At 37.7% G+C, this 23,518-nt stretch overlaps 1 protein-coding gene and 1 long non-coding RNA gene across 2 annotated transcripts; both read right to left on the bottom strand.

Moving 5' to 3' along the window:
* Positions 1–10,608: 10,608 nt before the first annotated feature.
* Positions 10,609–12,305, bottom strand: LOC110865739. Its single transcript, XR_002550917.2, has 5 exons — positions 12,122–12,305; positions 11,831–11,917; positions 11,210–11,274; positions 11,034–11,083; positions 10,609–10,858 (listed from the first exon to the last, which is right to left on the bottom strand). It is a non-coding gene; the product is annotated as an uncharacterized LOC110865739 (long non-coding RNA).
* A 1,644-nt stretch (positions 12,306–13,949) lies between these two features.
* LOC110944922 (putative nuclease HARBI1) lies at positions 13,950–14,992 on the bottom strand. The gene is made up of 2 exons (XM_022186565.1): positions 14,852–14,992; positions 13,950–14,744 (listed from the first exon to the last, which is right to left on the bottom strand). Exons 1-2 carry the CDS (start codon positions 14,990–14,992, stop codon positions 13,950–13,952), a joined length of 936 nt encoding a protein of 311 aa, XP_022042257.1.
* Positions 14,993–23,518: the final 8,526 nt, after the last annotated feature.

The following is a 23,518-nucleotide window of genomic DNA, read 5'->3' as shown; positions in this document are numbered from 1 at the left end:
TGAACCGAACCTGACTAGTGTGATAACTCTGTTAGGACGAGATTGATTACTGTTAGTTCAAGAGTCTTTTAATTGTATATCTGCCGAGCAAACCAAGGTGAGTTCACACAGCCATGGCATGGGATTCCCGGGTTGGGAATTGGGTTGGATATGATGAATGTGGAATGATTACCCGTACTTACGCATATACCAGACTATAGACCATCGTCCTCAGGTTAGTCAGGACACGTTACGTAAAGCCTACGTAACCCAGTATGTTTGCCATATGTCTCCCGGGTCGGGAAGGACACGTTACGTAAAGCCTACGTAACCCAATACCATTCACTGGCTTCCAGGTCGGAAGGCCACGCTGCGTAAAGCCTACGTAGCCCCCACGCGTACCACTGTCCTCGGGGAAGGGCACGTCACGTAAAGCCTACGTGACCCTGTACGTATTCCTGTTCTCGGTAAAGAAGAACACATGGTCGGAAGTTAGTCTAGTAAGTACCGTTAATGAGAAGCCCTCATTAGCCAGGATGAACATGGGAAGCCCCCACCTTTAGTACACACTAGTATGGGAAGCCCCCACTAGCTATACTTATGCATGTTATGAACTTACTTTCTGTGAACTCGCTCAACTAGTTTGTTGATTATTTGCTGCATGCCTTGCAGGACCTTAGGTATACTTGGAGCTTGCACCAGAGGAGAAGCGGGTCGTTGTGGACAAGAACTCGTGAATGCTTATTAAACACTTTTACATTCACACATTGATACTTATGTTTTGGGTTTTACATTTAATGCTTCCGCTACTTAAACAGTGTTTGGGTTTTGAACACCAGTTATGTCTTTGATTATTATTAAATGCTATGTTTGATATAATTGGTGGCTTGATCCTGGCCAGTCACGCCTCCAAGCGGTGGTACTCCGCGTGTGGGATTTTGGGGGTGTGACAAAAACGGTCAAAGGTAACCGGAGATTACAGTCACCAAAAAAGTCTGCCCACATGGTCACGTAACCGGCCGGAGCATCGGCACCGGTGTCACCCTCCGATGGGTAACAGGCCCCATATTCAGGGGGCATTTGGACATCAAGAATCAGACGATCAAAGCTCTTCTTGGTCCACCTTAACACCGGTAAACCACCACCGGCGGCTCCCCCCTCTTCTTCCTCCGCCACTACCGGCTGTTTAGGGTTTTCACCCTCCACATTGTGTGGACTCGATGGTTCAGCCATCAGAAAATGTCGAAGAAATGAAAGAAAGTGAGCAGAAACACTAAAAACCTCACCGGAAACTTCAAACAAATGATCGGAGAAGACAAGTAACTTCTTTTCTCTCACCGGCAAATTTTTGAAATTTCGAACAAGTGAGGGGAAACCACGAACGGTTTCCCCTTATATACCCATCGCAATTAATGCGGAGGGAGAAAACGAATCATCATGTTCAAAAAGAACGAATTGCGCGACCCCACGTGTCAAGCGCCGTTTTCGCTGACGGTTATCACGCGCGCGTGGCCGCCCACGCGCCTGACATAGGAGACGTTTACACTCCTTGCTACAGTGCATTTAATGCCTCGGGCAGTGCAAATGTCCTTTCATTTCAGCACATGCCAGAAAGATCTCACCAACTTCCACCAACTCACACGTGAGATCAGCCACGTATGCAACAAAAAGCGACTACATTATCCAATTATAAGCGGCATGCGGTTTCTCTGGTATACCGCACCATAACCCATACCGCATGTCGTTTTTTTACATACCCCTAAAAATAGGTAAAATTATATATCTCTATACTATAAGGGGGTATAATACCTATCCGCACTATCCACGAGCACACGTGGAATATGCGGACATGACACACACGAGCCCGTTCAGGTGTGTCAGATGCTCAGAACCAGAGTTGTTCTTTGGACTGAACCGCATCTCAGACACAGGTTAACCGCATCGCCTTCATTCTCTTCAAGCTTCAAATACCTCCTGTCCGGTTCACAACCGCAGAGGGTACATGAACACCTTCTTTAACATAAAGAAGGAAGGGAATGTACGCGCGCGCACATCAGCAACCCTGACTCCTGAACCTTCAAGAGCTACATCCGAGCAACACACCCGCTTCGAGCGAATATGGGAATGCAAGACCGCAGACACTCATGAGTAGCTGCGGACATAACCATAGCTTCCGCAGACTGGTTGCTACGGAAGAGCCAAGCTAACTCCACATCACCGAGCGAAGCTACTTCAAGGCAAACTCGGTATTGGAGCGTGAAGGTAAGTGGCTCCAGAAAGAACGCAGATAAGTGCTCTAAACAAGCCCTTGTCGAACAGCAAGCGACCGAACAGCGGTAACAAGTCTGCTTATGACTTTGTTTGCCCGCCTATGGGCCAAATAGAATAAACAATGGTGGGCATACCCTTGCCTATGACCATGTTTATTTACCCATAGTACAAATCTACATTGTTCGACCAAACATGGCCAACAATGACGCAACGAGGTAACCGCAAAGGACGTGCGGTTACTAGAGAGCTATGACGATGAACACGAAAACCCAACAAAAAAGGGATCGTTATCTCATGACTAGATGCTGAACATAGAGCTTGAGCAAAGCACTTACAAGCATCAACTACTTTTGCTCCCGATCTCAGAGATTGGTCCAAGGTTTCTTTTCTTCTTCATGCACCACTTCAACAATTGGTTTGAAGACAGGACCACCTCTCAGAAGTTGAAAGTTTGAGCATACCTTTAAACCACCATCCCAGAGGTTGGTTCGAAGTTTGTGCAGCATTACTAACAAGGTCTCCAAGAGACCTTCGGCACAACAACAGGTGGCAACCCACCTGGTGACATAAAACGGCTGAGAATTTCGCATCAGACGAAATTCCTTCACCGGTACGGAAGAGGCGTCAGATGACCCTTCCAGACCTCCAGCTTGATTTACATACAGAAAAGACCATCCACATGGTCTAGGATCTTCTCCAGACTCCAAACTACCTTCTAAACACCATAGTCCAGTACTCCTCCCACATACAACTTGTATGTGGCAGCAACACTAGACTGGGGGGACTTGAAGGGGTATGGTCCCAGATCTCGCGTCAGCATCGACCGCGAGTGACCATTACCCTTATCAAAACCCCCACCAGCTAACAACCTACTTGTGCCCATGCGAGAACGCGTCGACACAAGGGTTGAATCCAATCTATCTAGTAACGAAGGAGGACTTACATGGAACATGAGAACGGTAGAGTGATGCGACATAGCATCACATCTGGTGTATGAAAACGGAAGTATTCACAGCGATGCGGCCTTGCACCGCGTCCAGTGAACACTTCTATCAATACAAGGAAGCCTTACCTTAGGCGTAGAAGAAGATGAACGTAACGATGCGGCTGGCACCGCATCATATGGGCATTTTCGTCACGATAAGGGATGCAGGCAAACAGTCTCCGCGGACGACGATGCGGCTAGCACCGCATCTCGCGTATTTCTTGATCAGAAGCAGGAGACACGGTAACCTCAGACGTTACCGCATGCAGTGACGCGGCTTGCACCGCATCCTATGCACTCAACAAGTGGGACTGACACCACAGTGCAAGTGGCACCAATGGCAGTTACCTGTCAGAGCTACGTAAGCAATGGACTGGCGTGGCGTAACCTCCACAACTGACAAGCCTGACACACCTGCAAAGGTGCAGCACGTCGTCAGTCCATCCATCATCCTCCTCCTTCACTCCTCGGCTATAAATACCAACCCCAAACCAGGTTTGAGGTATCTCTTCACAACTCTCTCACTACTACTACTATCTTACTTTGCTTCCCAAGCAAACTACTGATTCTCACGCCGGAGAGTGGTAACAAGGAGCACCCCCCACCCCCATCCTCCTTGTTACGAGTCACGGCTTGTTTCCTTGTGCAGGAGATCAACCACCGGTGATCCAGCCAGCGATCCTCGAGAGGAAGGGATTAACCCTTCTTGACGAGACCAGTGTGTTAACCCTGCCCAGTTAACCATTGTTTCATCAGACACCAGATCTTGTTTTCTTGTTGTAGCCATAGATCTTGTATTTGAGTTTTACTGATTATATTCATTTTTGGTCCTTCTTTATCCTTGTCTTATTTCTTAAAGATGATGATAATAGATATTTAGATTTTCTTTCCATTGTTTGAGCTTAAATTAAAAATTGCAATGGTACAACAATTTATTTCCATGTAGAAGTTTTATAACATATTTATGCTGAGATTTTAAAGTACACTTATAGCGTGAGGAAATTGAAGACCCCGGCCCACTTGTTATAAGACATCTTGCATGACCATAATTCCCTCTCATCCAGTGGCGGAGCTTGACCAAAAGTTCCGAAGGGGCGGAAAGTCATAAGACCCAATTTATAAATTGTATAAATATTAAGGAAAAATAATTGGGGGACAATTCTATACAATTTTACAATTTTTGGACAAAAAATAGGAAATTTTATGCTTCTAACCAAAACATTTGAGGGGGGGGGGGGGGAGGGGGGAGGGGGGGCACCCCCACTTAACATTAAGCTCCGCCCCTGCTCTCATCGGAGCCTTCAATGAAACTAGGTTGTCCAAACTGCTCGACGACCGAGGATCGCACGACGATCGCTCGAAAAATGCTCGTTCGATTCCCGCTCAGTTTGTAAATGAGCCGCTCAGATCGGTTCGATTCAAATTCAATCCAAGCATGAGCAAAGGTCCGCTCGCTCGTCGATCGCTCGGTTTCGCTCGAATTATGTTTATGTATGTCACAGGGAGCAGAAAACTTTTGCATATTCAACTTCTGTTTATGTGCATTACAGGGAGCAGAAAACTTCTGCATATTCAAGGTTAACAAAACTTCGCACTTCTCTTTGTGCTTCTTGATATTGTTATTAAGAACATTTTTAGAATCATGATTTTAGCTATGTATTGCTTTTGTTAGTAAGGTGTTGGACATGTTTTAATTAAGTTAGGATTTGTTTTTGTTGAACGCAGCCTTATAATTCAATCGAGTGAAATCGAGCGAAAACGATCCGCTCGATTTTTGTTAGGATTTGAGAAAAACCGAGCGAAACTAAGCGAAAATGATCCGCTCGAATCAAATTCAATCCGAGCATGAGCATCACTTTTATGCTCGGTTTTGCAAATTCGATCCGATGGGATCGGATCGGATCGGTTGTAATTCAATCCGAGCATGAGCAGACCCTCAATCGGATCGGATCGGCTCATGAACACCCCTAAATGAAACCTAATTTTGAATATGGTGACCCTAACATAACATCTCATTTAAGTTTGTAACCTGAGTTTGTTTGAAATGAGTTAGTTAACCTAACTTTATTAACCCTAAGTTTGTTTGAAATTGGTTAGTTCCATTTGGGGCATATCTGCTATGACTTTTGTTTTTATTCAAATTAATTGAAAGTGGGTTGGTTTAACTATTTTGTGATATTGAGTATGTTATTTCTAGAATTTGTGTTTCCTAATCGCTCGTTTTACCCATTTTATTATGGGTGAGCAAGTTAATTGTCAAAACCAATAAACAAACCATAACTGATATAACCGAACCGTTATTAACTAATTACCAACATAACCGATGGTTATGGTTATGAAACTTTGTTTAACCAACCAATCGGTTATGATTACAGTTTTGAAGCTTTGGTTAACCGGTATAACCAAAACCGAACCGAACTTCTAAGGTTAAGTTTATAAAATGGATTTATATTTTACATTATCCATATAGAAGTCTTTTACTAAGATAAAAGTATGTTAGTAACAAAATGATCTTTATTTAGATGCCCTTTATATTGATGATAAAATGAGGTGTTACGGTGTAGTTTTGTTTGGTTGCGAATTACCTTATTAAAAAAGAAAAAATTACAAGTTTTGTCCTTTATCTTTATACCAGTTTTCAGGCGGTGTCCTTTTTAACGAATGTTGACAGGCGGTGTCCTTTACTAAGTATTTTGTTGCAAGTTTAGTCCTTTACACCCAACCCAGTTAAAAAACCATGTTAATTGTTGGGTATAAAGGACTAAACTTGCAACAAAATACTTAGGTAAAGGACTAAACTTGCAACAAAATACCTAGTAACGGACACCGCCTGTTAACAATTAACATGGTTTTTTAACTGGGTTGGGTGTAAAGGACTAACTTTGCAACAAAATACCTAGTAAAGGACACCGCCTGTCAACATTCGTTAAAAATGACACCGCCTGAAAAGTGGTATAAAGATAAAGGACAAAACTTTTAATTTTTCCTTAAAAAAGTGCACATCGATAGTTTAATAAAAAAGTGTGTAGTCTCGGTTATCGTATAACAAAAAGGATAGAACTAAGTCCAAACCATATACACCCCTATTTATTTCAAACCTTGATTGGTTAGATAACCAAAATAACCATAACCGACTTCATAACCCATTAATTATAACTAAAGTTCGGTTATGGTTATGGCTAAGGAATTCCATAACCGAAGCTAGAAGTTTTACTAAATTGAAAAAAAAAGAATTTTACGGTGTGAGATGAGTATAGGATTACGTAATACCTGACCGATTAATTACCAAAATCATATACTTGTTTATCATTTACTCGAAAAATATACCTAAATTACATACCTGGAAATTTGTAATTTTAGTTTTGCCTTTTTTTCCACTAGTAGTACTTTATTCTCTCGTTACTTGGAAAATATACTTTTATTTTGTGGTATATATTTTTATGTTAATATTTTATTGGGTTAATGGATTTAAACACCCCCAACTATTGCTATTTGGCCGATGGCACTCTCTACTTTCACTTTGGCTCAGACCACTTTCAACTTAACACATTGTTTGTCATGGCACCCCCTCGTTAAATAATCACTAACCAGGTTAGTAAAACTAGCCTATGTGTTAATTTTATCTGATGTGGCATGTCCTACGTGTCAATTATACTCATTCATCTTCTTTAAAACCCCCAATCCCTAACAAGAACTCATTTGAAAAACCCTAATCCTAAATCATAAAAAAATCAGACGCACCTTGGATCTAATCCATCATCAACATACGATCAGGTCACATGTCGGTCAACCAAAACTTGTCAGACCAACAGCTTGAACCTCAACACAATAACCGTCAGCATCAGCAGCCGCAATATCAAAACATTCAAGGTGGTGTCGGGCAAGTTAAGTTGGAGCCACAGATGACAACAAACTATCAGCAAGTACAAACGACTCAACAGTTGCAAGCTTTACGAAATCTCAGGCCAGTGAAAATGGAACTGCAAACACAAACAAGATACATAGGGGTTTTTCCTTGAATACCTTATTGAAACCTGAAACCTTATCACTCAAACCCGCTGCTCTCTCTCTCTCGTTCTGTCTCCAACCTAACAGGAACCAAAAGTGTGTCGAACCAACACAACTGCCGCCGCAACGGTGGTTGTTTGCCGTCGAGAATTCGTCAAGGGGGGGTTGTCGGCTTGCGGTTAACCGACGGCGAGAGAGAACAGAGGTTGCAGGTTATTGTTGTGCGTGTTGTGTGTCGGAGGAGTGTTGTCGCCGGTCGGAACTCTCCATTTTCGGTCGCCGATGAGAGATTGAGGGAGAGAGTAGGTGTCGGCCAACTGTTCATCCAAGAGTGAGGGATGAGGGTAAGAACTCTGATGTTGTTTTGAGAGGGGGGGTATCGTCTGGCCGGAAACACCACCGGCATCAACGCCGGTTCCGGGTGTGGGTGCAGGGGAGGATCGAGAGGGGAAGGGAGGAGAGCAGCAACCCAAGTGTTATATATTGGATCTGTGTGTGGGTATGGTTTTTAAAATACAGTGCCACATCAGCATGTGTGTGTATATTGGATCCATCAGCATGCCACATCAGCAAATATTGGCCATGTTAGCAAAAAGAACTAACCCAGTTAGTGTTTATTTAACGAGGGGGTGATACAGCAACCCAAGTGTTAAGTTGAGAGTGGTCTGAGCCAAAGTGAAAGTTGAGAGTGCCATCGGCCAAGGCAATAGTTGGGGGTGTTTAAATCCATTAACCCTATTTTATTGCATGTTACTTCGAAAATATACTTTTATTTTGTGGTATATATTTTTATGTAATTATTTATTGTATGCTACATAACACAAAGTTATCTTTAAAGATTTATATATCATGATATTTTAATGTATATATTTTAACTTATGGTGACTAGGATATTATGTAACAGGGTTAGGATATAATAGGAAGTCTGTTTTATTAGGAAGAATAAGAAGTAATCTTGACAATCTATTAAGTAATTAAGGGTTTGGATTAAATTGGTTGAATTGATCAAAAATTGAAGGCGCATGAGTTTGTTTAGGGTATTCTAATACATCTAAGACAATAGTTTCTGGTTCCTCCAACCCCCCCTCCCTCCCGGTTACTAAAACGTTAATAACTCTTTCATATGACATTATTTAAAAAAAAAAATACACCATAAAAATGACTTTTTTTCTCTTTAAAACAGGTATACTATTCTTATACTTTTAGAAGAAAAAAAATTCGAAAATCCAGATGCGTAAAATATAATGATAAAAACATAGTGTTCACTGTAAGTTCTAGAGTTTCACATAGTCATGTTTATATTTTAACATGCCTTTGTTCCAACATGATCATGCCTATGTTTTAGCATGATCATGTTCTTTGCACCCGGGTTCTAAAACGCAATAGTTTTTAACATGGTCATGTTTATGTTTTAACATGTTCATGCCTTTGTTCCAACATGATCATGCATCTATTTTAGCATGACCATGTTCTTTAATGTTTTTTTGCACTCCAGGTTTTAAAATGACATGAAACCCAAAATCATGATTTTGCACTAGGTTCAAAAACGCAATGGAGTTTTAACATGGTCATGTTTATGTTTTAAAATGATCATGCCTTTGTTCCAACATGATCATGCTTCTTTCTTAGCATGATTATGTGGTTATAAAAAGCAATGGGTTTTAACATGATCATGTTTATATTTTAACATGGTCATGCCTTTGTTACAACATGATTATGATTCTAGTTTTGCATGATCATGTTCTTTGATGTTTTTTGCACTCCAGGTTTTAAAATCAACGAAATCTAAAATCATGATTTTGCACTGTAGGTTCTAAAAAGAAGCTGGAGTTTTAACATGGTCATGCTTACATTTTACATTTTAACATGGTCATTCCTTTGTTCCAACATGATCATGCTTTTGTCTTAGCATGATCATGTTCCTTGCATGGTTCTAAAACGCAATGTGTTTTAACATGGTGATGTTTATATTCTAACACGGTCATGCTTGTATTTTAGCATGATCATGCTCTTTGTACTCTAGGTTCTAAAATGCAATGAAACAGGAAATCAAGAGTTTGCACTGCAAGTTATAAAACGCAATTGGTTTTACATGATCATGTTTATATTTTAACATGGACATGCCTTTGTTCCAACATGATCATGTTTCTGTCTTAGCCTGATCATGTTCTTTGTAATCCAAGTTATAAAACGTACGCTCGAAGTCTAAAACGCAACGGGTTTCACATGGTCATGTTTATGTTTTAACATAGTCATGCCTATATTTTAAAATCCAGATGAACAAAAACGAAAAGAAGAACTGTAACTAAAACATAATAATGTTTGATAACCTAAAACACAATGAAATAAAAAACACAACTTACAAAAAGAACTTTGATTAACTACGGTAGACTGAGAAATATTTTTGACACACCATGGAGAAAATAGTTGTGGTGGAGGTGGGCGGTGGATGGTGGAATGGTGGTTTCAGATCTGAAAAATGCAATAGGTGGTTAAAGGTGGAGGTGGTTTCAGATCTGGTTTCCAGCAAGATGATGGCGATCACAGGTAGTGGTGGTGTTGGTTGTCATGTGATAGTTTGTGGTTTTGAAAATGGTGGATTTTGGTATTCAAAGATATGAATTAAAGGTGTTGAGTTCTTAAAGAGGTTGAGTTTTTGAAAATGGTGGGGTTTGACTAAAATGTTTCTCTTTATATTTTTTCTAACTTTGTCACATGTCCTTCTATTATTATTTCCTACACAAACCCAAGGGCGTAGCTTTGTGGGGGCGGGAGGGGGCGACCGACCCTCCGAGCTTTTCGCTCGTTAGTGGAGAATATATAGTTTTCGTATAGAAATTTTTTGGTATATAGGTTTTTGAACCCGTGGTTTTATAGAAATTTTTGCTATATACGTTTTTGACCCCCGGTCGGAAATTTCAAGTTTCGGCACTGTGCAAACCATATTTCCTCTTTCACTACAAGAAAATGAAGCTAGTGCAACCCCAATAAAATGTTGCATTAGGCCTTAAAAAAGTTGCATTAGGTTTAATGCAACCTTTTATCGGAAGCTGCATTAGAAGCAGTTGCATTAGACCTAATGTAACCTTTTGAAGGCCTAATGCAACTATTTTTGAAAGTGTTGCAATACTTTTCAAATGCAGCTTTTAACCTTTATTATAATTTTAGTTACAATCATGCAACCTTTATCACACTCAAATGCAACTATCATCATGTTTTTAGTACAAAAAATGCAACCTTTTTCTACCAACATTTTTTTATAATTTCAGTGACATCAAATGCAATCCTGTTTACATTCAAGTGCAACTTGGTAATATTATTGATTCAAACACCATAATTGCTAATAACATGCATTAGGATCTAAATTACGCCATAACAATAGTAAAATAGATATCATAAATAATGTACTTTAAGACAATGTACAATACATTCATAAAATTGCTCAATTATTTACAAAATATATAAATCAAAGTTAACTTTCTTCAAGTATCTTGAATAATCCGCCAACCTCTTCGTGTCTCCGTATGTTCGATTCGGCTTTTTAGTCTTTGGAGTATGAATAATCCGCCAACAAACATTCCCAAATCTAAAGCTGTTGCAAACCATGAAATAAGGCTGCAATATAAATAGATGATGATGTTAGTCCTACATCAACTTAGAAGTAAAATGGTGTCGCATATTACTCACAATAAACCCTTCATCAAACAACAAAATCAGATATATTCCTTTCTATATATCGTAATAAACACGTTCAGAAAAATCAAAACATACAAGGATATAGTACAGTAACCTTAATAGCAGCTTCAATTAGATAAGAACAATCATCTTAGAGTGATTCACCTGAAACAGTGTATGATCGATTTATTGGAGTTTCACACAAATATCTAATAATGTGTAACTAGATTTCAATGTTAAAAGAATTTAACATCCAAATCTTAGAAGACTAAGAAAACAATCATTACTTACCAAGAATGTGTCTTCGGAGCTTTAACACCCTAGTTTCATCAAACTATAAATCCATGAAAACGAATCTGCAACCAATATGAGATTATGAGGAAATACGGAAAGCTAATCACAACTTAGCAACTTGGGTTCTTTCCAACACCTCACCCCACCAACACATAGTTCAATCTTAACAGTGAATAAGATGCAATGCCTAAAACATATTTTTTTAAAGAAACCCTTGAAATCAAAGATTCTTAACTTAACTTTAATTGATCTTACAAAACCCCCCAAATTAAATTCAGCAACACATTGGTATATTGGTGGGGACAACTTTAGATGTGTATTATAACTGTAATAAGTTAACATAATACAATTGGTTAAATTGAGCGGTATGATAGGTGAATTAAAAATATGGAAAAATAATGACTTCAATGGAGTTGGTTCAAGGAAACACTAACATCATGGTCAAAGTTAGCATTAACAAATAAACATGAAGACCATAAAAATATATCAAAGCAGACCATTTGGATCTAATATTATCATGTATCAAATTTTATAGTTTTATAAAACTATCAATTTCTGTAAAAAATAAAAAAATCAAGCAAGTCAATCAAGTAAAGTAAAAACATAGGTTCAGAGTACCTAAAATGAATGCAATTATGAAGGTGAAAGCAAGTGCCAAATTGCTCCTGAGGAAAGTGTTGGAGAGCCATGTTTAATATCAACAACCTATACATATAATAGCCTAACCGAAAGTTAACAAAACATATAAAAACAAGGGGCTTTATTATGGTTCAAATGTACAAGAAGTTTAAATTTCATAAACAGATTCCAAAGCCACATTGAACAAACATAAATCAAAATTACAATCCAGTAAAGAAATACACAAAACTGATGTTTGAATGAATATATTAATAACTAGAAAGCCCTCACCTTCAAGAATTAACCATGGTAGACGATTCGAGAATCATGGAAGAAACCCGCCGTTGACAGTCATCAACATTGTGGTTCCTCTTGTTCGCCCTGTCTCATAGCGGTTATACAGGTAGGGTTGAAAGGGGAGCTGATGTGAAAATCGATTGATTGGGACCTAAATTTAGGTTGAAAAAATTGGGGAATGAAACTTAGGGTAAAGTTCTTGTACAAATAATCTTAACATACTAAACATACAAATTGAAGGAAAACTCAAAAAGACAAGGTGGCATTTTTGTAATTATCAATAACTATCAAAGTTACTCTACACATATACCTAAAAAAACCTAACCACTCCCCCCACCCCCAAAAAAAACCTAAACCCCCCACCCCCCCCCCCCCCAAAAACCTAAAAAAAAACCTAACCACCCCCCCCACCCCCACCCCCAAAAACCTAAAAAAACCTAACCCCCCACCCCCAAAAACCTAAAAAAAACCTAACCCCCCCGCCCCCCCCCCCCCCCCCCCAAGCTAAAATGCTAAAAACTAAACCCCCCAAAAAACCTAAAAAAATCTAAAAAAATAAAAAAAAAACACACAAATTATTTTATTTTATTTTTTTAACATTTTTTATTAAAAAATCGCTACTTTTAGTAGCAGCCAAAAAAAAATATTTTTTTTTTTTTTTTGCTAACGAAATGTAGCGATTTTTTAATAAAAAATGTTAAAAAAAAATTTGTGTTTTTTTAGGTATTTTTGGTTGTAACTTTGATAGTTGGTGGTAATCACAAAAATGCCACCTTGTCTTTTTGGGTTTTCCTTCAATTTGTATGTTTAGTATGTTAAGATTATTTGTATTTGATCTTTTGCCATGAAACTTAATGGGCTTTATTATGATAATGGGCAATAATATATCACACATGTATTAAATAGACCACACTTGGCCTTTAACTGGTTATGTTAGGTTACACTAAGCCATATTATATCATTAGGGTGGAGGGTATAAGGGTGCTTGACATGTGCGGTGAGTGGGGATCACCGATCGGTGACCACCCCCACTTGATTGAGTTGGGTGTTTGAGTTGGAGAGAGGTTGCCATTTTCGGTGAGTGTTCACGGATTTGTTTGAGAGAAGAGAGGAGAGAGAGAGGAGGGATCAATCATGTTTTTTTTTTTTTAATTGAGGGGTGTTTGACTATACCTAGTGATTGAGTGTAAAATGAGAAATAGAATAGGGAGTTGACATGGCATAATACTATTGGGTAAGATTTCACTCAAACACCTTAAGTTGTTTGACTATACCCTCCACCCTTAGTCTACATGGTATGGGGTTCGTCCCTCCTCAGTTCCGGTGTGGCGCCGTACCTCCCCCCATTTCCCCCCACCCCGTCGTCGTCCTGGCCGGCTTCCAGAGGACGTTGAAGACGTCTCACTAGAAGACAAAATCCCCTCACAAACACATATAAATTACAAAATAACACCACACAAAATCAGTGTTTTTCATTTTCCGGCGAGGAGCTCTAAGACTAGAGGGTATGGTTCGGCTCATCCCCACGGGGATGAGCCTCCACGTAGGCGCCACGTAGGCGGCTCGTGGGGGATGAGCCAAATGAAGGATGGAGGGGGATGGAGAATGGGGCCCCACCTCATTATTTTATAATTTCTTTTGTTTTAATTTAATAACCCAAGGTAATAAAATCTTTATAAAATTTAAAAAACACAATATAAAACAACATAAAATAATTTCATTTCATAACATAAAAATAAAAAAAATTACATTTCCTAAAAAAAAAATACCGAAACTAAAAAATAAAAAAAGCCTACGAAGTCTAAAATTTAAAACAAACACACTACTCGTCTTCGTCTTCGCCTTCGGCTCCGTCATCGTCCACCATGTTAACGTTGTTCCAAATATGTTCTACCAGATCTTGTTGAAGGTTTGCATGCGTGAAGTCGTTTGTTAGCGAGAACGAGTTTAAATCCTGTTGTGGGGGATCAACCGGGACAGTGTTCCCCCAAGGTGCATTCTCATCATACTCACAAATCGCCCGACCCTCGTCTTCAATAATCATGTTATGGAGCAAAATGCAAGCGTACATACAAAGACGCAGCCTTTTTGGGGTGAACGCACGTGCCGGTTGTGCAAGGATGGCCCATTTTTTTTGTAAGACACCAAAAGCACGTTCGATGTCTTTTCTTGCCGCTTCTTGACGCTTCGCAAATTTTTTCCGTTTTTCGTCCTCGGGATATGGAATAGTCTTCACAATTGTAGACCAAGACGGATATATCCCGTCAGCAAGATAATACCCACGTCTATACTCTACCCCAGAAACTGTAAAACATGTGTCCGGTCCCGTTCCATTAACGACATCGGTAAAAATGGCCGATTGGTATAACACGTTGAGGTCTTTGAGTGAACCAGGGAGACCAAAGAAAGAATGCCATATCCACAAATCTTGTGATGCCACAGCTTCAAGTATCACGGTTGGATATCCGTGATCACCTCGCGTATATTGGCCGCGCCACGCAGTCGGGCAACTATGCCACTCCCAATGCATACAATCAATGCTACCAAGCATTCCCGGAAACCCGTGCCTTGCTTCATGAGCTTGGTACAACTGTTGAACATCATTTGTCGTGCGCTCCTGTCATATATAATATATAAGTACGAGTTAAAAAAAAATAAGGACAATGAAATTTTGTAATGAAAACCTTGGCGGTCTCTGTTAATGCGTATTCGTGTGGTAATAACATTTTCACCAATTTCTTCCTCTTCCTCTTCCTCTTCCTCTTCCTCTTCGATTAAAATCTGTCCCGCCCGTAGTATAGCGTTTCCGAAAAACATCTCCTCTTCGTCATCCGAAGACGAGGACCACCAAGGATTAGAAGCCATTGTGGGTAAAAAGATATTTTTTTTTATAAAAGTAGGGAGAATTTGGTATAAAAGTGAGAGGGTTTTGGGTTGAAAGTGGGGAAATAATAGTGAAAGTGGGTGATTATATATAAAAAAATGAATTTTTTTTTTTAAAGGAAAGAGCCGTTACAACGGCTATATTATTTGAAAGAGGGTCGGCCCACCCGGCGGTGGGTGGCCGTTTGCGCCGATAGCCGAAGCAGGGGGGCGGTGTGGGGGTCCGGCGCCGGGCCAAGCCGGCCCCCATACCTTCTAGTCTAACCAGAGAAAAAAAGAAGAAGATGGCACTGCAAAAAGACAAAGTAATTTTGTGTATACAGTATTTTATTAAACAAAAATAAAGTACAACTTGACTGACAAAAAGAGAAAGTAATTTTATATTTTATCATTTTAATTTATTGTTTATTTATATAGTTTAATTTAATGAATCTTTATTAGTTTTTTTATTAACTTTAAAAATGTTGAATTTTTATAAAAGTAGTTGATAAAAAAAAAGTAAACTTGTAAGACCATCCTCCATACACTCTAGTTTTGTAGGATTGATCATCTTTGGGAGGACTATGATGTGGCGCCTACGTGGCGGATCATCCTCCAATGGAGGACCATCACCATACCCTCTAGCCTAATTAACCATAGTAATTATTGTGAAACATAAGTGTATAAGACCGATTAAATTTTAACTAGGTAATATATAATATAATCATAACTAGATTTGGGAATTACATGATTTATGTCTATATTAAGGGTTATTAAATTTAAATAACCTCAACTTTCAATATTTGACTAATAGCACCTTAATATATGAATTGTATCACGCCATTTTCAACTTTTAACTTATTTTTCTCTGTCATTCTCAGACTAACTGAATCACAACTCAGTTAGCTAACGTCATATGGCACGTCATTAAACAAGTGCCACATCGCTACGTCATCAAAAGCCACGACAGGTACCACGTCATTAAAAAGGCCATATCAGATGCCACGTCACTAAACAAATGTCACATCAGCAAAAAAAACTAATTAAGTTAGTTTTTTGTACTAAGTCATATTAGATGCCACGTCATTAAAAATGCCACAGCAGATGTCACGCCACTAAACGAGTGTCACATTAGCACAAAAAAAACTAACTGAGCTAGAATTCAGTTAGTTAGTTAGTTAGTCTGGGAGTTGAACTGGGTCGGGTTGAACTTGACACATTATATTTGTACCTTAATAACTTAATTATCATCATCTTCATTCGCGTGCATCAAATCTCATAGCGTATCACCATAATCAGAACTTTTTAATAAATTTGTCAACCCAAAACTTTTTGGTCATGAAAGTTTGTGGGCAAATTACGTTTTGACACGTCTCCGTGCACATTTGGATGCAACTTTTTAAAATAATAGTTGAATTTAACTTTAGCAATGTAACCTTTAAACATAAGAGTTTCATTTAGTTTTAATAATGCAACCTTTTAACGAAAGTTGCAAATTTCAACAATATTTGCAACCTCTCAAAAAAAAAGTTGCTAACTTTTAGTAAATTTGCAACCTTTAAATAAAAAGGTTGCAATTTCACAAAAGGTTGTAACTTTTTACGGAAAAGGTTGCATCTGATCTTCTAATGCAACCTTTATGGTAAATGAAGTTGTATTAGTGTCAAATGCAACATAATTGGAAAAAGTTGCATCAGCCCCATTTTCTAGTAGTGTTTGATTCTTACCTTATTTAATATATCATATATTAATTTATTATATTAAAACATATAATTATAAAAAAATATTAATAAAAGAAAAAAATATACTTGAAACTCCCAACGAATTTTCTTTTTAATATAAATGCAAGAAAAAATTATACCCAACCCATAACCGGCCAATTTCCATACCTTGTAACATGAGCCATGCTATGAGATCTTAAAAAAAAAACAACAACAATACAAGAGAGATGAATTGAAGATGTTGGGTTCTTGAAGAAGTTGAGTTTTTGAAATGATGGTTTTCACTAAAATGTGTCTTCTTATGTTTTTTCAACTTTGTCATATATTCTTCTATTGTTGTTTCCTACCCAAACCATATTTTCTATTTGATCCTTACCCTTATATAATATATCATATATTAATTTATTATATTAAAACATATAATTATAAAAATAATATAAATAAAAGAAAAAATTATACTTGAAACTCCCAACAAATTTTTTTTAACATGAATACAAGAAAAAATTATACCAAACCCATAAATAAAAAACATTATTTCAAAAATGGTTTCTAGATTGCGTCGAGTACTTTGTATATCGGATTCCTTACCCCTTGACGATAAAAAGGAAATTATAAAAACGTAACTTGCAAGTACTTTCCAAAATGACCAAAATCATTATTGATGAAATAAAACTTTAGTTAGGGGCTTTGTTTACCTCTTAATGAAGCTCTTAATGGTTCAAACCTCTTACTGGTTCAACACTTAATGGTTCAGAGTGTTTGTTTCGCGAGCAGATGTCTGAATAGTTCAGACGTTTGCATTTAAATGGTTATGCATTATACAGAGTTTGAATGGTTAAGACTTCTAATCTGAATTGGTCAAACATTTGCTTTTGAACGATTAAGCATTATACTGGCTCTTAATAGTTCAGACCTCTTACTGGTTCAGCATTTAACCATTGAGATGTTACCAAACAGCCCCTTAGTCATTTAGACAAACAATAATTGCAATTAGTAAATGGTTGGTGAACTGCTTCGACATTAATTAATCAACATGTAAGCTTAGCAACAAACCTTAGCTAACCACTCCATTTTCTTTTGATGGTGCCTCTACTAAATTGTCTGATTCTGTATCTTTCATGATGCCTGATGATGTATAGTTATAATTTTACATACGATCTAAAATCAATGGCTAAGTGGCTAATCTAAGAAAGTGTAAGGAGATTAGATAGCAATTTATAATGGTTTTGAATACGGATAACCGGAAACTTGTGGCAAATATAAGACACTTTATTTATTGTAGTATTTTCACCTTTATATAATAATCTACGTATGGCTAATTCATTCATATATGAAAAGCTAAAGGTAAAGTGTATTGGTTCCAGATAGACTTTATATAATAATGTACGTATGGCTAATTCATTCATATATAAAAAGCTAAACGTAAAGTGTATTGGTTCCAGACAGTGGCGAAGCTTGAAAAAAAAGTTCGGGAGGTCAGAAAGTAACGGACCTAAAAAAAATTTCTATCGCATAGTTTCGAGGTGTATGTTCGGGTAGAATGTCGGTGATTCGATTCGGGTCAAACATTAATATCAAATAAAAAACGTTCTCAAACATTAAAAAAGAAGTTATCATTTTATTCTTCCACATAGCGTCAAACTCTAATTTTTATCTAAATCAAATCATAATAAGATTAAACAAATAAAATTAGACATAGTTACAGAAAGATTCAACAAGTTTAGGGCAAAATTTTCGGACCAATTTCACCCCTAATTTCAACCTAAATCACATAAATTGCAGCCCTAAATTAAACCGAAAGATAAAAAACACATACCTTTAACCTTATAAAGATTGAAGAAGTCGAACAAGAGTACAAGACCACAACAACGAGCAGTGTTTTGGCTTTTGTTCTCGAACAAGAAGCTGAAGTCGAACAGTTCTGGAACTAGCGTTCCCCCCCCTTTCTGCAGTTCTGGCTTGTGGCTTCTGTTCTTCTTGTTGATGTCCCAAAGTAAACGAATTTGTTTTTTTTATAGGGTGGGCTTTTAAGTTAGGCTATATAATGATTTGATTTGGGTTATATAATATACATTCTAGTATTCTACCAAATATAATGATTTGGGCTATAATATTTGGACTAATTAAATATTTTATTTGGCTGTATAAATAAAAAAAATTAAAACCGGGGGTTGAAAACGTATATACCTATTTTTTTTTATAAAACCGAGGGGTCGAAAACGTATATACCTACAAAATCCTATACAAAACGTATATATATAACACTACTGACCGAAAAGTTCGGGGGGGGGGGGGGGCGGGCGCCCCTCCCCGCCCCTTAAATCCTTCGCCCCTGGTTCCAGATATAGACTAAATAAGAATAACACGTAATTTCAACTAATGTCGTATGGTATGGGTTTATCCTGTCACATCAGTGTTAGGGCTGTAAACTAACCGAATAAGACCTTGTTTGTATTTGTTTGTTAAGAAATATATGTGTTCACGAACGGTTCATGAACATTAATTGAACGAGATTTAATGTTCGTGTTTGTTTGTTAAGAAAATGAACGTATTCGTGTTCTCGTTTGTGTTTATTTGTTAATTTTTAGGTAACGAACCAAAACGAGCGTTGATAAACATAAACTATTGTTCATGAACACTAATGGAAAACAAACGAACAAAAAGAAGCGTTCATAAACAAAATATATGATACACTGACACTTATTAAATATTTTATTTGTCAGAATTTTGAAGTATTTAAATAAAATATAAAAACTAAAAACACTAAGGAACTATTGAACATAAATGAATGTAGGCAAACTCTGTTCATGTTTGTTCATTTAACTAAACGAACGAAATTCCTTGTTCGTGTTCGTTTGTTTAATAAATGAACGAATACAAACGAACTTCCTGCCGAACAGTTCACGAACTATTCGCCGAACATTTGATTCGTTTGCACCCCTAAGTGTTACGTCTGCATCACATAGACAATGGGGTTTTATAGTTTTCACCCATAAGACTATGTGTTGTCATCGTGTGTTGAGGCGTTGTTCCGGGCCACGTCAGACGTACACCGCTCATTATATCGCTACACACTAGGGTGGTTAACGGCACGAGGGAGGGACAGGAGGGCGTAGGGCCGGCTCTTGGGCCGGCCAACCCGTGCCGTCGTCCGAGGCCTAAATTTTCAAAGTCCCGAAAGATTTTTTTAAGCTTTTATGTATATAATAAATTATATATTTAATATATGCATCTATCTATCATTCAAAAAAGTGTTGGTGGTCGAGTGGAAAAACCATACCAAGATAATGTAATGGTCTCAAGTTTAATCCTGGCTTCACTACCAAGATGGATCACGGCGTGAGCGACGATGTTTGAAAGTGGTGGGCCCTCTTTGACAAATATAGGCCCTTGGATGAGTCTATTAAAACAAAATACGATAATTAACGTGGGCATAAAATTAATCAAACTTGAGTTTGGAAGTATGGAAGATGATCGAAAGTTGCAGGTCAGTGTGGAATCTAGTTATTTGCAACGAAGAAGAAGATATATGATGTTCAAGTATATTTTATATTTTATAATAATAAATATAGGTAAGTAAAAGGCTGAACAAAAGTCTTGACAACATACTAGTTAATTAATTCCTCGAGTGAATTGTAAGTTTTGTCCTTTATCTTTATACCCAATTTTTGGCGCTATCCTTTGTCTTTAAAATTGATGAGTTTTGTACTTTATGTTTTCAACTGCTACACGGTGTGTCGAAACCGATCAAACATATTAGAATGAGCTTCTCCTCGCCGAAACCGTAATGGCGACGCCGCCTTCATCTCCACCGTCGATCTGACAGAACCCCCATCCCATAAAGATCGTGTTTTCTTTATACTCAGATCTTTGACTTAGAACGGTGCCTAGAAGCTGACCGGAAGGTGGAGGGTGCTCTAGCGATCGTCAGATCTGAAGAACAGTCATTTTTCGGTTCCCAAACTTTAATTTCGCCGGAAACGACTTACCGTGGTGGTGAGGTTGTGTTCGAATGGTTCACGGAAAGGGTGGATGTGTGGTGGTGATAGTTGCGACGTTGTTGCCGGTGGTTGTCTTTGTTCAGGTGCACTGTCATGGTGGTGGATGAATTTGGGATAATTCGATTTGAGTTTAGTGAGAGAATTCAAATGTGGGAGTTTGTTAAACATGCTTTTTATAACTGTGGTTAAACCTGTGGTGGTCAAGAATGAATCTACGAAGAAATTGAACTTGTAATCATAAAAGATAAGTATGTGTTGGTTAACTAGTGATTGAATCTTCATGTTAGAGATAGAGAAAGAGCATAGCTTAGAGAGAGATAAGAGAGTGTAGAGATTTATTTAGTTTATATATATTTTTCTTTGTTTTACACTATAATCTCAAGATTAAATATTTGCCCAATAGTCCCTGTAACGATGAAAAGACAAATATGCCCTCATATGCAAGTCATATGACCAGATTTAACAGAAAAATCTAATTGGGTTAGGGCTAAAGGACATAATGTGCAAGATTTTCTAACATTAAGTACAAAATTCATCAATTTTAAAGACAAATGACACCGCTTGAAATTGGGTATAAAGATGAATCGAGTGTGCAAGCCATATCTCGATAAATTTGTGATCGTGTTTATCGATGATATTGTGATTTATTCACGGATGAAGGAAGATCATGAGCAGCACCTCAGAGCCATTCTAGAGCTGCTAAAGAAGGAAAAGCTCTACGTTAAGTTCTCGAAGTGTGAGTTTTGGATACGCGAAGTACAGTTCCTCGGTCATGTGGTAAACGAGAATGGTATTCATGTGGATCCCACAAAGATTGAAGCAATTAAGAACTGGGAAACTGTCACACCCTGGCTTTTGCGGAAGCGTGGGTTTATTTGGTGTGACTTCTTAATACCATAGCAACAATCACAACAATGCTATATGATAAAAATATATGATGTTCATCCATTAAAATAGTTTGGAAAAATGCATAACCTATTGTCTTAAAACATCAACCGCAAAATGCATTACAAAACATTACTTGTTTATAACGAGTTCGTAAGACTCAACGAAGACTACCAACAAAACATGGATAAGATACATGCAACTCGTCCAGGAAGGAGTTGCACTTCCCAAACCCTACAACTCTGGATGACATCCTTATTAAGTACGCAGCTTGTCTAACATGCAACACTTGCCAGATCCAAATTAATTCCCTGAAATACATGCAGTTTAAAAAGTCAACAAAAAGTTGAGCGAGTTCATGTGTAAGTCTGTGTGTATAAACCGTTTAGTATGTTTGTAAGTAAAATAGTCCCTGGTATGTAGCAATAAGGAAAAATTGATCACCATTGGGTTGCAAAGCCAATAGTATATGTGAATGATGCAGGAAGACTCAAACCTAGCAAATTTGTCTCCGGTATGAAGACATAGTCACCACTATGGGCCCCTGGCCTCATGGGTGTGGGCTCGCTACACCCAAATAGATCTATCAGTCATGTCCCGTGGTCCTACGATGAGGATTAATGGCCTTAAGTGTCATGCCCACCACTCACTTGATCGCGTAATAAAAACCCTCCTTAAGCTAACAATACCATGCATAAAATGTCTGAAATAAATTGTAAACATGTATTCCACCCCCGAAGTATAAAACGGAAAACAGTAAAAGAAAAAGGGGGTCATGAACTCATCGTAGTGCGTCTTGACTCGAATCTTAACTCTGTCTGCTTACACGACAAACTACAACGTACTAACGTCTATTAGACGAACGGGCCGTGCCTTGGCTTAGAGTTTAGTGTTTTGAGTTGCGTTACTTTGGTATTATTTTGTTAAAATAATAATAATTATTTTAACTTAACTATTGTTCTTAGAAAAATAGTTAGACAACTATTTCGTATCTATATTTCTCGAATATTATACTAAGTGTTCGGATTTTCGAAAAATTTCGCCATAGTCTCCTTTGTAAACGGAGGTGTCCATGCTTAATTAGCATATCATTTTCTTTTACACATATCCCGTAATTCATTTTCAATAATCAAACCGACATATAAACGTACAAAGCATTACTTACGTTATTTCAGCTTTATAAATCAAAACTGGACTGTTTTCGAGGATTTTTATAAAATAGTTAACCTTTTTCAAAAATTCCCAAATTTTTACAGAATGACTCATACGATCAAAATTTTATTGTGTAAAAATATCAGAGTCCAGTTCATTACCAATATTTTACAGAAATTTATTTACCCGACTGCAATCAGATTTGTTACTTTCTGATTGCAGTTTACGGAATAATTCACTAAAAATTAACCGTAAGTCCAATTGACGAAATTCCAGTTGGAGGATCATCCTGACAATGCTGACCATCTCCTGTAAAAATTCCATGAGTTGATTCTACTCAGGTTTTAAGTTATGACTCCGAAAACAACACACTTTTTCTGCAGTAAAAATGCAGCTTGAGCTGCTGTCCAAAAACAGTCCCTTAAAAATAGTAAACGGTCTCGAAAAATTATGATTCCAGTGCCATTTGTTTGGTTATTCCAAAATGCATATTTTAGGCTTCAGAAAATCAGTTTTTCGATTTAAAATGGTTCAGTTACAGCCTGTTGAAGTTGGCTGGAAATACAAATTAGCTTGCTGTTTACAACGTAAAAGTCACTAAAAACGCATCAACAAAGGTCCTAACCTTGATTTATCGATGATTTAATGTTCAAACTTCAATCATGCTTTAACCAACCCTAAACCAACCAGATTTCAACTTCATACAAACTTTTCATGTAGGGTTTTTACGCAGAATTTCGTGTTCATCTTTTTAGTGTACATTTTCTTGT

Source organism: Helianthus annuus, chromosome 6 (assembly GCF_002127325.2).
Source record: "Helianthus annuus cultivar XRQ/B chromosome 6, HanXRQr2.0-SUNRISE, whole genome shotgun sequence".
Taxonomy (NCBI): domain Eukaryota; kingdom Viridiplantae; phylum Streptophyta; class Magnoliopsida; order Asterales; family Asteraceae; genus Helianthus; species Helianthus annuus.
Note: the sequence above shows the minus strand (reverse complement) of the source record. Positions and strands in the feature narration are given on the sequence as shown.